The sequence below is a fragment of the Protomyctophum parallelum genome (genome assembly GCF_964188405.1).
Source record: "Protomyctophum parallelum genome assembly, chromosome: 2".
Lineage (NCBI taxonomy): Eukaryota > Metazoa > Chordata > Actinopteri > Myctophiformes > Myctophidae > Protomyctophum > Protomyctophum parallelum.
In genome coordinates this window covers 54,868,808-54,884,505 of record NC_139699.1, presented here as the reverse complement: position 1 = coordinate 54,884,505, position 15,698 = coordinate 54,868,808, and the positions used below count along the sequence as shown (strand labels likewise).

At 42.7% G+C, this 15,698-nt stretch overlaps 1 protein-coding gene across 1 annotated transcript in view; it reads left to right on the top strand.

Annotated features, from left to right (window-relative positions):
* Window positions 1-15,698, top strand: part of unc13c (unc-13 homolog C (C. elegans)) — a gene marked incomplete at both ends in the record, with an annotated part of 309,285 nt that overhangs the window by 273,461 nt on the left and 20,126 nt on the right. Inside the window, one exon of the mRNA XM_083759363.1 lies at window positions 3,473-3,553. Within this exon, the coding sequence (XP_083615489.1) occupies window positions 3,473-3,553 (81 nt within the window). The remainder of the gene's footprint in view (window positions 1-3,472; window positions 3,554-15,698) is intronic.

Here is a 15,698-nt window from a genome sequence, read left to right as displayed (position 1 = left end):
GCGTCACCAGTCCTATAGTTCTTGTTCAGCAGTCTAATTGTTGAACAAGTAGAAACTGTTCAGTAGTCTGGAGGTGCTGCTCTTGATGTTCATGTAGCGTTTGCCCGGCCGTGGGCGCGGAAGTGGTTTGAACAGGCTATGGCTGGGGTGATGGATGTCCCTGATAAGGTCTTCAGCTGTAGCCACACAACGTCTCTCGTGTATTTCCTGGAGTGGGGAAAGCTCCCCTCCCACGATGCGCTGCGCTGTTCGCACCACTCTCTGCAGTGTTTTCCGTTCTGCAGCGGTGCAGTTCCCGAACCAGGCAGTGGAGCCGCTCGTCAGAACACTCTCGATGGTGCTCTTGTAGAACGCTCTGAGGATGCGGGGGGCTCACTCTGAACTTCTTCAGGCGCCTCAGGCAGTAGAGCCGTTGTTGGTTTTGCTGACGTTTAGAGCCAGGCTGTTCTCGTGGCACCACTGTGTCAGCGTTCGAACCTCTGCTCTGTATAGGCCGTCTCGTCATCGCCGTCGATCAGGCCCATCACTGTTGTGTCGTCCGCGTATTTGATCACGACGTTGGAGCTGTGCGAAAAGCATCCGTACACATCTGTTCTTCCCCCTCTTGTCCAGGTGGGAGAGTGCAGAGTGTACGGCCAAGGCAACTGCATCGTCAGTTGATCGATTTTGGCGATAAGCAAATTGCCATGGATCCAGTGTGGCAGGCGGTACGGAGCAGATGTAGTCTCTCACCCGTCTCTCAAAGCACTCACTGACAATCGGTGTCAGTACGTGCCTGCCAGCTCATTCCAATGTTCTTTAGGTCTTGGAGAGTGGAACGTCTCCAGGTGTTTCTCAGCCTACCCTGTTTCCTCTTTTTTTTTTTGAAATTATGTTTTTATTTTGGTCATCGTTTGCAAGTATTATGAACATCTTCACAACATATGATCAAGTGAATAACAATTGCATATAATATATAAATATATAGATATGTTTCCTATGTGCTCAATGGTGACCAAAATTACATTTTCTCTTTTTTTTGTAAAGGACAAAAACAAAAAGCAGACAAGAAAAAACAAAAAAAAAACAGACAAAAACAAAAATCAAAAACATCTGGGCAGCTTTGCAGGGAAAGGGGGAGCTTTCACAAACTTACAATACACTTATTTGGAAACAAAAACAGGGTCATACATTCGGCAAGATACAATAAAAGAAATGAGAGGAGTGAAAAAATAAATAGAAACAAAAGTAGGAAGAGGCACAGGATGAGTGATGACAAACTACCTATTCAGCAAAAGTCTGATCGGACAGGTGCAATATATTCAGTCCATTTAGTCCAGATCCAGAGGAACTTTTCTTCCTGTGATCTGAGTGAGTATGTCAATTTTTCCATCTTGTATATGTCATGGATTATCTCGATCCATTCTTCTACTGTGGGTGGTTGTGGTTGCAGCCACTTTCTAGTGATAGCCTTCTTGCTAGCGACCAGGAGGGTCAGAATTAATTTTCTATCATTAGCATCAAATGAGTCATATGGGAGGTTACCTAGGTATAATGTATCGAACTGAAAGGGGATGATGATCCCAAACACAGCTTCCAAATGATCATGTATTTCCTTCCCCCTGTTTCCTCTTTAGTACTCTTTAGTCTCGTGGTGTCATAGCTGCAGAACCTTCCCTAAAACATCCGTGACAACATCAACAACACGTCCCAGTACTCTTCTCCCTTCTGGTTCCCAAACTGTGGAACGAACTCTCCGTTGCAGTTAGAGCTACTTTGCCTGGGCCGGCCGCGGCTGAGTGGTCCCGGCATAGGCCGGTAATCCAGCCTGCATGACGACGTGCCGCGGGTTCGAGTCCCGAGCCCGTCGGCCTTTGCCTAAAAAAGCTATTACAAATATCTTAAAGGGATTGTGACATTAAAAAAAAAGGTTTTGGAATTGTTCTTGTTTTTTTTAGGTTTTCTAATCTCAATTGCACCCAAAAAACATGAACTTTTAACATTCAGTAGATTTTCTGTGATCTGGGGTTTTCTGGCTCAAACAGGTGCTCTGATTTGCCGGCAGTAAGTGACATCACTTACTGCAAATCCCATATATGTCAATGGGATTTGCCAGCAGATGTCACTGTTTCACTGTGTTGCCTGTTTTCATTGTAGCTCAAAAGGCCCAAAAAACCCCAAAGAAAACTTCAGACCACAGAAAATCCACTGAATGTTCAAAGTTCAGGTTTTTTGGGTGTAATTGGGGTCATAAAACCTAAAAGAAAAAAGAAAAAGAAATGAAAAAAAAAAAACTGCAGACCCAACATGCGTTAAGGTTGGCGAACATATGCTGCTCCCTGCTTGTGGTTATGGTTAGGTTAGGGTTATTTTTATTATACTGTTCACACTGATATGTTCTTGGTTTATTGATTATCCTAGATTGCAATCTCTGTGCATTTTATGTTTTACATCGTGTTGACCATGTTTACTGTAAATCCCTCTGGATTAAAGTACAACGATAATGACAGAAGTTACAACTTTAATACTGCTTTCATTTAACGAGACAGTGGTTGACAACTAGTACCAATTATGTTCATTTTAATGTACTAAAAAGGCTCGAAGGACACTACTCAATCTGGCTTCAAAATGAAAACTAGTGACTCCTGGGAAATAATGTGGTTATGAAGTTATGAATTTACAGTATGAAAGTATACCGCAAACTACTATCTGCAGGTATGAAATGCTTTTTAAAGTAATTTCTCCAGGGACCACAGTGGAATAAGTGTTTTTGTCCTCTTTACAGATATCTACAGTATATATCGCTACTGTCGAGCTGTAGAAACTTCTTATTTGTAAATGAATGCCCTATCTGATCATACTACAGCAGTGGTCCGGGCATTGAGGGCATTCCATGTGGTCCCCAGATAAATTATAAAAAGTTGGTAACCAAACACTTGGAGATCTGTAGTAGCATATCTTCAAACTCAAAATGTGTCACTTTGCGCCACATCCTGAGCTTGTAGATCTGCTACTTTTAGCTATATGTTTTTATTTGAACGCCGGAAAGTTACAGTTTTGGACATAATGTGGTTTCCACCCAACATACGATATACACTATACATACAGTATCCATTAACATATAGTCACTAATATTATAGGCTATGTTAATGTCTACTCTACTGTATGTATTGTATGTACAATGTATCAATCAGGCCAGTCAACCAGTCAATATTGCAATGTATTCTCATAACATAACCTACTAAAAGTGATGACAATGCTTGTTGATTTGATTCAACATTTTCCGGAAACCTTAAAATCACTTGAGACGTATATGTTGTCGTACGAAAAGAAAGATGTGGTGGATGTGTTTCTGTTTGTACTGTATGTTCTTTTGATCCCACCGATTTGAATCCCAATGTGTTGTTTCTGCTCTCTCTCTCTCTCTCTCTCTCTCTCTCTCTCTCTCTCTCTCTCTCTCTCTCTCTCTCTCTCTCTCTCTCTTTCTCTCCAGGAGCATGTAACGCGAGAGGAGGCCAGGAGTCTGACCCCGCGGCAGTGTGCAGCCATGGACCTGGTGCTCCCCACCATCAAGGTGAGTTTCCAGACCAACTGTGTCACTGCTGTCAGTCCTATAAAAGCCCCATGGAGGGAGTATAGAGGCAAACTGCTGAGCTTCAGTATATATCGCAGGTTATACAACAGGTCGTTTCGAGGAAGCAATCTGATTGGTTGAATCAGCCTTCTAGCCGTGGTTCAAACGAGCACCACTCCACGCCTAATCTGCATTGTTTTTTTTGGTTTCGTTGTACTTTTTGCTATTTGAAGTGATTAGATAAACATTGGCATTGTAATAATTATGATCAAGGTTATAATGCATTATAACCATTGTGTTTATTAATTGGAATAATGTCGTATAAACATCAATAATATGCTATAGCAGGACTTTGAGACCTTTAAGTAAAGTGGCAACATTCTTTAATGGTTTTTAGCAGTTGTATAATTTTATAATACCCTGTAGCATGACTTTGTGACCTTTAAGTAAAGTGACAAAACGTTGTATGATATGCTATAACATATTATTGATGTTTATAAGACATTATTCCATTTAATAAACACATTGGTTATAATGCATTATGACACAGACATTACAGCACTTTGTGACTTTATAACCACCTTAGTTATAATAGTTATAATGTGCTGTTCCACTGAGCATAATAATGCATTATGACCAGCACTTTTCTATGTATAAACATGGTTATAAGTTGATATTACAAACATGTATAACGAGTGTTATAATGCCTTATAAGCACATTATAATGCAATATAAAGGAGCTTATAATGCATTATAAAGGCGACTTTAATATAAAGTGTTACCAATGTTTCTGCCTGAGGACTTAATTAGTAATTAAGTCTGCATTTCTATGGAAACCAAGCAAAGGCTACCAACTTGCTCATCGGCAGCAGTCTACATGTGTCGAACGGCCGCTATAGTTTAACTATTTTGAAATGTTTATTTAATTATTTATTTATAGTAAAATATGGCTAATATGTTTAGCTCATTCTGAACGGGAACCCATTTTGGTGTTAGCATCATGTTATGCTTTATCTATTGAAAAATAGCAGATCTACAAGCTCATATCGCGCCACCGAGTGGCGCGATACGAGCTTGTAGGTCTGCTATTTTTTGAAAAATCGAAGAACGACTGACATTTTTAGAATCTGATCTCAGGTCAGAATGGGTTAATCAGACCAGTGTGTGTCCAGTGGAAACCTCGTATGAATCTGATCTCAGGTCAGAATGGGTTAGGGATGAGGCGAATGTTATGGATAATTGGCGATAACGGTAAGGCGGTATGCATGCAACACATGGCCATCTGTGTCTTACTCAAGGCCACGTTGACACAACGCCATGATGGAACATCCCCCCCCATGCTGCCGCGCCATGTAGTGCATTCCCAGCACCTCACACCCGCCTTTGTGCTGCGCATCACAGACCCAGAAATACATTCTGTTTTTGTAACAGCAAGCAGAAAGTGTTGTTACAAACCTGTTAATGATACTCTAATTCTCTGAGCGTTCTATGTAGGTAGGAGGTGTTTTTTTGTGTGGCTAAGATGGATGTTCACACCCAAACAATAACACGTTCTAAAACAACACCATAGACGTTTTAAGCTTCGAGGATGGTAATGTTGGTTATCAGTGGGCTGTCTGTCTGTCTGTCTGCCCATCCACCACTTTGGTCCCAAACAACAACAACATATCTCTAAAACTTTACCGGCTGGATTGCCGTGGCTTTTTCGGTGCACGTTCATGCACCCTACTATCCCTCTAGTGCAGTGGTCCGGGAACCACCAGTGGTCCTTGAGGGAGTTCCAGGTGGTCCCCAGCTAAATGATGATTTGTTTAATTTTATGCTCTCAAGGGTTATATTAAATTATTGTTAAACATCTGCATTGATTTACAAGACGTCTCTACACAATTAGAGAATGTAGAAGAATTGGCTTGTCTGTTATCTGTCCCAATGGTACCAACATCAATACAGCATGGAATTGTGGACAAAATCGTATCCAACAATAACAGAATTTTCAGGCTAAATGTCATCGAATGGTGGTCCGTGGCTCAAATGCCAAAAGAATAACGGGCCCAGACATGGAGAAGTTTGAAAACCACTTTGCCACCCGTAGGCAGTGGTGGAAAGTAGTTAGGTATACAAATATTGTACATATACTCCACTACAATTATTTGAAAACATTATTGCTTAAAGCAGATTTTGATTATTATTACAAAACACACATTAACCACTTCAGCCCATATACATTTCAACCGTTTGAAAATAGCCAATCTACAAGCTCACTATGCGCCGCGATGCGATGCATTGTGAGCTTGTACATTTGCTAATTTCAAAAAAATATTTGAACACTTGAAATGCGGGGACATTCTGCATGATGAGTACTTTGTACTTTTGTGTTTACGTACATTTTGATGCCAATACTTTTGTAATCTTACTCAAGTAAATTTTGAATTCCGAACTTTTAGTCTTTTAGTATTTCTACATTGCAGTATTTGATACTTTAACTTGAGTAAAACATGTGAGTATTTTTTTTCCCAATACTGCCCATATAGGCCAATTTCCACTTTCACACTAGACATGGCAAATTGTATTGGGTGGATTGCTACAAATGTTGAGCTGATTGCATTGGCGCTCCCCGGAGGATGAACCCATTGCATAGCGCCACCAAGGTCTTGGGGTGGGTCTTCAAACTTCATCAGGCAAATTCTCTGTGAACTATCCTGGTTTTCTGCCATTGCTTTCTATTCACATCTCTCTTTATTGTTGCTAAAGTTTTAACTTTTTAATTGTTTTCCCCTTTTACCTTGTGTTATACATATTATATAATAGTTATTACATCTTGTTGTTCAGACAACCTCCGCATGCACTTTATGAGTGCGTGACAAACTTTAAAAAATATCTAATCTAGACACTTATTGGAGGTTGTTTTGCTGAAAGAAGTCCAGGTTTAGAGAGAGTGCAAGAGTGGCCTGTCATAAGAATAATTGGACTGTCTGGGCTTAATAACTGTTTGTTTACCCGGCATGCAGTGAAGTGCACATGCAAAGCAATTTGACAACAAAGCCTCTGTCGGGGACAGGTGGAGAATTACACAGAAGTGCCACTGGGGGGTTGAACACTATATTGTGAAAGTGCTGAGGAAACAAATTGATTCTATATACCGTCTCCAAGGAGACCACCTTCCAGATTAGATCAATCCTGAAGCTGCATTGCTTTTCATCAGTATTCCAACGGCGACAGCCAATTAACACCAGCGTTCGGTAATGTCTCAAGTTGGCGGAAAAGGTTACTTTTTCTCCCCCCTCCCGGCATTGTGAACGAAACAAACGGAGAAAGAGGCAGAAATGGACTTGAGTCAAATAAGTTAGTAGAACATGAGAGCAATCCTATAATAAAATACATACATAAATGGATGCACCTGGGACGTATCCTCAGTGATGTATCCCAAGGTCATCGGGGTTTCGGGTCTCGCAACATCATACCCCTCACTCAGGTGACCCAGCCGGGAGTGATCAAGTCCCGACTTACGTCCCAGTAGCTACCCTCGATAAGTCCCATTAGGGAAAAACCAGGGCCACACAATCCGTTCCTCCTGAACTACTCTGCCGGGACTGGGAGGTACCATTCTGGCACATGGAAGGACTAGGCTCTGTGGGTTGACACCTGTCCGGGCCCCTCCTACGTCTCACCAGGTCCACTCCTGCTCTCACCAGGTCAGGCCCTGTGCGTTGCACCAGACTCCCAGCACCAGGCACTTTATTCAGGAATGGTGGATTCTCAAGCCGCAACGGTTCCGCAGGCTCCACCTTGCCCTTGGTGGTGCCGCAGGCTCCGCTTGAGGCTTGCATGGCCCTCCTAAAGGCCTCACCGTGGGTTTGTTGGGCTTCTTCCTCACGGAAGACACAGGCTGGGGCGCTAACCCATACTGCTCCCGGGTGCCGTCTAATTTCCGGCTGCCACCCGTCTCTCCGGTGGTCACCAGACTATTCCTGGTTGTCACTTAGTCTATTCCCATGAGTCACTATAAATAGAAGAACTATAACAAAATACTAAACTAACACAGCAACATGGTTAATGATACCCCAAGGCCTCAACCAACCAACCAACACTGGATTTGAATGTACTGTGACCTTATCTCCATTTTTTAACTTTTTGTGTTTTTCCGTAAATTAAATGTCTCACTTGATCAGAATACTACAGCGTCACACACAAAAGTATCGAAAGTAGCAGATCCGCAAGCTCAAAGCGCGTTGCTCCACGTCACGTTTTGACCTTGTAGATCTGCTACTTTGGCTATTTTTTTTTATTGAATCCTGACAAGTGACAGTTTTGGATGTGAGCTTTTCCGCTCCGACGGAGCACATTTCAATATCTGTGTTTGAAAAGGAGCTCTTGCTCTTCCAACAACAGTGGTATTCTCTGAGGATATAGCTATAAACCCTGTGACGGCCCCCTGGGCCTTTAGTCTACTGTATGGGGTTCTGTGTGTGTGTGTGGCTGTGCCTTTAACCATTCCATTGCAGTGTTGGAGGGCGGAGCCAGAGATGATTAGTGGAAGGGGAGACACCTGGCCAGTGTCCTCCCCAAACACTATATAAGAGACCTGCTCTCACAGAACATCAGATCTGCCTTTCTCCACAGACTGCAGGGGTGGCCGCAGGAGAGCACCCTTGTTCTTTTGTTTGTTTGTTTTGGTTATAAGTTTTGGGCAGCATGTTTCCCTGCCAATTTCAGTTGGAACCTTCAATTCTTTAATTACCATTATTCAAGTATGTAAATTGTCCTCCGGTGTGGTTTCCCCTTTTTTTTAACTCTGAGAGTTGGCCCCAGAGCCAGCCCCAGAGCCAGCCATAACAACCCCCAAATCCACTGAGGCATTTTCTCGAATATTATTAAAATAGAAATAAAAGAATAATGTGGAAAAAGGCACCACATCTCACATTTCCCCCGAAGTCAAGGAGGACAAAACAGTCACATTTCACTTATTTATTTGGCTCACATCACAAAAGAAAAAAGTACTTGAGTGTTTCTGGGCACAGAGCCTGAGGAACGCTGATAAAAGCTGAAGATGACGGACAGGCTCTGTTTGCCGACAACCCTAAGCATTTATTACTATTTGACTGTGAGTGAATGGAGTGTTTTGTTCTCCGGAGAGAGAACCTTTTACTCTGGAGGAAATGGAGAATGAACGTTGAACCTTTGAACTCTGAAAGGCTTCCGATCAGGGAGGGAAACGTTCGCCTTTATAGTGTGTCTGCGTCTGAAGGTCGATAGCATTCGTTCAATTCAAATGGGCTTCTGTAATTTGCTATAATACGTCAATGTGTTCCTTGCACATTTAACCCCTGACCTGTGAGTCAGTACATAAAGAAAGGCTGCTTGTTCGCTCTCCTCCGCCAAACACAGCTTTTTTTTAACATTATTTTAAATGTTTTTTTGTGGCTTTCGCCTTTATTTTATATTTTTTATGGAGGGACAGACAGTAGGCTGACAGGAAATGGGGAGAGAGATGGGGGGGGGGTTGACATGCAGTAAAGGCCGTCGGGATGGGGAGTCGAACCCGCGGCACACTGCCAGACTGGATTACCAGCCAAGGTGCCTGGACCGCTGAGCCACGGCCCAGGCCTTTAACATTATTTGAAGTCATTTATTTCTTATTGGGCTTTGCGGTGCCTAACTATTGTTTTTGCATAGCACCGTACCACTTCACATATTGTAAACTACTGGTTTTTACTTGTGTACAGCTCGTCGAGGGGAAGTCAAAATGTCATTTAGATTCCCCATTGTGACAAAAATAGTAAAACAAAGTATGATCTGTCACATCAAGATGTGTTGAAATTGGTCAATGTGATCAGCTGTTCTTGCCTTTTTTTGTGTTTAACCCATTCTGAACAGGCACCCATTTTGGTGTCAGCATCATGTTATGCTTTAGCTATTTAAAAATAGCAGATCTACAAGCTCATATCGCGCCACCGAGTGGCGCGATACGAGCTTGTAGGTCTGCTATTTTTGAAAAATCGAAGAGCGACTGACATTTTTAGAATCTGATCTCAGGTCAGAATGGGTTCATCAGACCAGTGTGTGTCCGGCGGAAACCTCGTATGAATCTGATCTCAGGTCAGAATGGGTTAAGATGTACAGTACTTTACAGTACAGTATACTTTTACTTCTACCCCACTACATTTCAGAGGCAAATATTGTACTTTTACTCCACTACATTTATTTGAAAACTTCAGTTACTTTGTAGATTTTGATTATTATTACAAAACATACATGAACCACTTTAGCCCTATATACATTTTTCTCCCTCTGCTATTTTCAAAAGATTTTTATTGATTGATTGGAAACCTTTACTTGCAATGCTGACGAGATCACATTTGAAAACCGTATTGATACGTAACCCATTCAGAACAGAAACCCCCCTTTTGGTGTTTTAAGCATTATGTTATATACTTTTGGCTGTTGAAGAATCTTGAAAATGTGGCGCAAATCTTTGAATATATTATTCTGTCACAGTCAACATGTTTAACTCATATGTCATGCTTCTGGGGTGGGTGTCCCTGGAACAACATATTTTCAGATGGGGTCTGTGGCCAAATACAGAGAATTCTGGGGGTCCTTGACATGAAACAGGTTGAGCTCCACTGACATAGAAACATAGGCTTTTCAGAAAACTGGATTTAGAAGACATTTTTATAGAATCATCCTCAGGTGTAAATACTTTGAGTACTCTTTCCCACCACTGCTTTCCCCCAAGTAGCCTATACTAGTGGGTCCCAAAGTGGGGTCCGGGGACCCCCAGGGGTACTTGAGGGAGTTCCAGGGGGGACCCAGCTAAATGATAATTTGCAGCCAAATGGACCCCATATGTTTTTGAATGGGGGGGTCCGTGGCCTAATAAATGTTGATTTGGGGGTCCTTGACACAAACAAGTTTGGGAACCACTGGCCTATACCACCACTAGTGCTGATGATACGCCTGCTCTAGATTAGGACAGGCAAGCTGCGCTCTCTCCTCGATGGAGTCTGGCCTGTCACCACTCTCTGTATAGGGCAGGCTGTATAGGGACAATGGCTGTGTGGTCAGATCTTATTAAGGGAAAAGGCATTGTTGAAAGGTGCCTAGTGTGCTTGGACACATGCTGTCCACCTCCCTGGGACAGGATCCAAGCATGGTTCACACACGCACACACACACACACACACACACACACACACACACACAGAGCTCATGGTGATGGTAAACCTTACTGCCCCGTCCTCTGCTATTCATTTCAATGGAAGTTGCTCAGTGGCGTTTTCAAGCAGAAGAACGCTCTACATTCCGCATTTTTTGGGCACCAAAATGTAGTGCCCAAAACCAACGTTAAACCTGAGCTGCACGGGGTTTCTTCGTGGTAAATGCACGGGCCCACCTGCAGTTCCAGCTCTGGCCACGACGTCTCGCGGCTTCAACGTTGGCCAGCCTCACTGGGAGCTTGGTGTAAACACAAACATCGTTTTAGTCTGAGTGTTTGTGCACTCAAACACAAACATTGATGACAAAAGTGATCACAAGCTCGGAACGTGGTGTGAAGATTCACAACACATTCAAACAATTGACGATCTACAAGTAGTGAGCTTTTAAATTAGCTATCTTTTTCATATTTTTGGTACATTTTGGGGAAGTGAAACTGAATCTAGATGAGTCTGTCTGTGGGTTTTATAAAAGTACTATTAATAACAGCTTATGACTGAATAATAACTACATTGGTTCCATTTGAACACAGTGTTTTCCTGAAAACAGTTTTATTTTGGACATACAAGGTTTCCCCCCCCCGACAGTGACGATATCCAATCCTTGGTGTGGGATATTTGCTTACTGCAATCTATATCAACGCTGTCGGGTGGAAAACTCATATGTCCAGAGCATAGACTGTAAAGAATATGGACAAAGCGTTCTCCGGGTCTAACATGAACGTAAAATGAAGCCTGTCAGTCCTTGTATTGTAAGTCGCCATCTTTCTTGATCCGTTTTAGCCCAGCTGGCCATTGGCTGGCCCAGACAACGAGACGGGACTTCCCCCCTTCTTCTCCGTTGGTTTTTATTTTGACTCGAGTGGGAGGGGAATCCCGATCATAGACTGTAACGGTAGCCACGCCCCTCAGAACATGCGCGACTTTATGGTCATTTTTTTAATAAATGGGACCATAATCTTCCAAAATGAATATTATGACATTAGAAATGAGACTTTAAACTAGTGACTGGAAGCAGAAAGTATTCATGACCATGTTTATTAAGGTAATACAGTCTAGGTCAGTGGTCCTCAACAGGCGGACCGCGGCACACCTCTCTGCGGACCCTGGAGAAATGATAGAATAAAGAGAAAAGGCCTGCATGGGCCGTGGCTCAGTGGGAGTGACCCCCCATCTCTCTCCCCATTTCCTGTCAGCCTACTGTCTGTCCCTCCATAAAAAATATAAAATAAAGGCGAAAGCCACAAAAAAACATTTAAAAAAAAAGAAGAAAGAGAAGAAGAAAAGTCACCGCAACCGCAAGTTGAATTCTCCGTTGTATTCGATCAATGCCGAGAAACGCAATTAACACTCTGACTGTGTGTATTATGGGCCGGCATGTCATGATGACAATGTCTCGCTGACTGGCTCACTAGCAGTGACACATTCACACATTCAGTTGAATGAACAAAATTTGATTTTTGGAGGTGTGAATAATGAGTATTTGTTAAAGTGAAAAAATATATTTTCATACTCTGCCACCCCAGTGTTGGTTGGGATGGGACCCGGTTTGTATAGCTTGGTTTGACTGTACTAAACAGGCATGGTTGTTTCTAGGGGTGGGGGGGGCGAGGGGGGCAGCCCCACCCCGTGGGGCCCACGTGGCCCGCGGGCCGCGACCCGCAACTTTATTTGCGTGCGCATGAGACTGGACCATATTTGTGGACCTTCAACATTTCTAGTTGAGGACCCCTGGTCTAGGTGAAGTTGGGCCCAAATACATGGACTTCTATGGGTTTTTCTGGGTCCAATGACAGCGCCACAACAGGCCATTATATGAACTTTCAGGAAATCCCGATTTCCTCAGTGGCTTCACAAAATATCTGTCTGACTGCCCCCCTGGTCCAGAGCCATTCCTTTATATAAATGGTAAATGGTGCATTTATATAGCGCCTTCATCCAAGGTGCTTTACTGAGATTGTGCATTACATTCACCCATTCACACACACATTCATACACACGCACAGTTTAAAATATTTAGGCACATATACAGTACCTGTATATTGACAGCAAACTCAATTTCAGTGAAAATACTGACCAGACTTTTTAAAACTTGTAACCAACGCCTCCACCTACTATGCAAGCTCAACTCCTTTAGAGTGAGCAAACATACTGTATCATGGAAACAGTCTATAAGAACCTGATAGAGGGAATCTTGACTTTTAATTAACATGGCAATGTGGTTTGGCAATCTTAATGTAAAAGGAAGAAGCAAGCTGCAACGAATAGTGAACCTAGCCTAAAAAAGAGACAGAAACAATTAAGTTGTATCTACAAGGAAGTACTATAGGAAAGAAAAGCTGTCAAGATAGCAAATAATGACCCCTCTCATCCACTCTGCAGGGAGTTCGAACAACTTCCCTCTGGTAGACGGTACAAAATACCAAAAGCTACCCGTAACATCTTTAAAACTTCCTTCATTCCTAATGCCATTAAACGGCACTAATTGATACCACGTCTCATTAGATTTGTTTTTAATGTATTTGTCACTGTGTTGTCCCGCATTTTTGCCATGAAGATATTTGTGTGTAAGTGTTGTTGTTGCTGTTATTGCTGTTTGTTGTCTATGAGACCAAACACAAATGTCCACATTGTGGACAATTAACAAAACTAACTACCGGTAACATACATACACCGATGGCAGCGGAAACCATGCAAGGCACCAACCCAAGGAAAATGTGTGTATTTTTTAAATCATGGGCATCGCCGTCTCAGAAGGCCATAGATCAGGGATATTCAATTGGCGGCCCGCGGGCCACATGCGGCCCGCGGAGCGCCCCCTTGTGGCCCCTGGAAGAATTTTGAAAAAAAAAAAAAAAAAAAAAAAATGTTTTTTTTTTTTTTTTTTTAGAATAATAAGAGGGATAATAAAAGTTACAGGTATGGTGTGTGTGATATTAATTGTTTGATTACCATAATGACGGTAATAATTAAAGGACCACTTTTCAACCTATCTTCATATAATAGGTCCTCACTAATAATCATGATAAAATGACACGTTTTTTTCTACTCGGTCTGTGTCACATAGGAGGGCTGTGGGCAGTTCAGAAACCCACCCAACAGTGACATCAATGGAGAATCCAAGCTAATAGAAACTGCAGGCTTTCTAGTCCTGAAAAGTTGCAATGCGAAAATGGAAGCCATCATTCTCACAATAATAAACCCTGTTAGGGTCCATTTGGTTCCATTTGTACACAGTTACAGTTACAGACCCATAAGGGTCCATTTGGTTCCAAACCATCATTTCCCTGGGGACCCCCTGGAACTGCCTCCAGGACCCTGGGGGTCCCCGGACCCCGAACCCCACTTTGGGAATCACTGCTCTATCTAATCTGATCTTTATAGTCTGATAAACTATTCTCACGTAAATAAATCTTGTTTAAAAAACAATCTGCCTAACGATGATGTCACTGGTGGTCGTGGACGGGTTTCTGAACTGCCCACAGCAGAGTGAGTGTGTGTGTGTGTGTGTGTGTGTGTGTGTGTGTGTGTGTGTGTGTGTGTGTGTGTGTGTGTGTGTGTGTGTGTGTGTGTGTGTGTGTGTGTGTGTGTGTGTGTGTGTGTGTGTGTGTGTGTGTGTGTGTGTGTGTGTGTGTGTGTGTGTCCGTCCGTCCAGTCGTTAATGTCAAAGCAATGCTGTTTATGCAGTCAAATAGGTCTAGGCCTACATCTATTCTAAGGTGGCATATACCTGTATAGACATATTATCCTGCTCATTACTGTGCGGAAATATACATAAATCTTCGTGTTTGAGCACAAAAAGCATTTTGAGAACCCACAAATTTCCGCGCTTCGCGCACACACTGTGCGGCCCCCCACACACAATAATTCTACAGTTGTGGCCCCCGGCCTAATCTAATTGAATACCCCTGCCATAGATGTCTTGTGCCTGGGAGGAGGTTTTAGCCGCAGAACACAGTCTGCTGTGGCTCAGAAGACCATAGATGTCTTGTGCCTGGGAGGAGGTTTTAGCCGCAGAACACAGTCTGCTGTGGCTCAGAAGGCCAGAGGCAGACTCGGCCGCATCTATATGTCACATGTGTACACTGCAGTGGTGGGAAAAGTATATATACTCACATTTCTTTACATGAGTAAAAGTGTCAATACTGCAAATAATCTGTTACAAGTGAAAGTCCGGAATTAACTCATTCTGACCTGAGATCAGATTCATACGAGGTTTCCACTGGACACACACTGGTCTGATTAACCCATTCTGACCTGAGATCAGATTCTAAAAATGTCAGTCGTTCAGTTGATTTTTCAAAAATAGCAGACCTACAAGCTCGTAGCGCGCCACTCGGTGGCGCGCTACGAGCTTGTAGATCTGCTATTTTTCAATAGCTAAAGCATAACATGATGCTAACACCAACATGGGTTCCCGTTCAGAATGGGTTAAGTAAGTAAAAGTAAAAAGTACTTGAGTTAATGTACTATACTATTCACACCACTGATCAGCGCACATGCGTGTCTCCGCCCCGGTATACTATAACTGCATGGTAATGACCTGGTGGAGGTAGCTATTAGCGCTGGCTCCCATGCTGCTTTTCTGCGGTCGGCCGCTCTCTCTCTTTTTAATAAAAGGATTTCTGTCCAGCCAGTCTTATCCAACACACACACACACACAGTAAAACACACTGCAAAATACCCACTGGTGATTTATCCATCCGGGTGCAATAACTAGTAGGCTATGAGTTCACTTCGTGCCAGGGACCACCAGAAGACAAGATTTATGTAAAAATACATATGTGTACTGTGCAGAATTGTTCATAGTGTTTTCAGATGGAGGTCTGTGACCAAATATACTATATCAATTTGGGGAAGCCAATTTCAAACCATACCAATCAAATTATATTTGACATGGAAATGTTTGAGAACCACTGACGTGGTAGACTG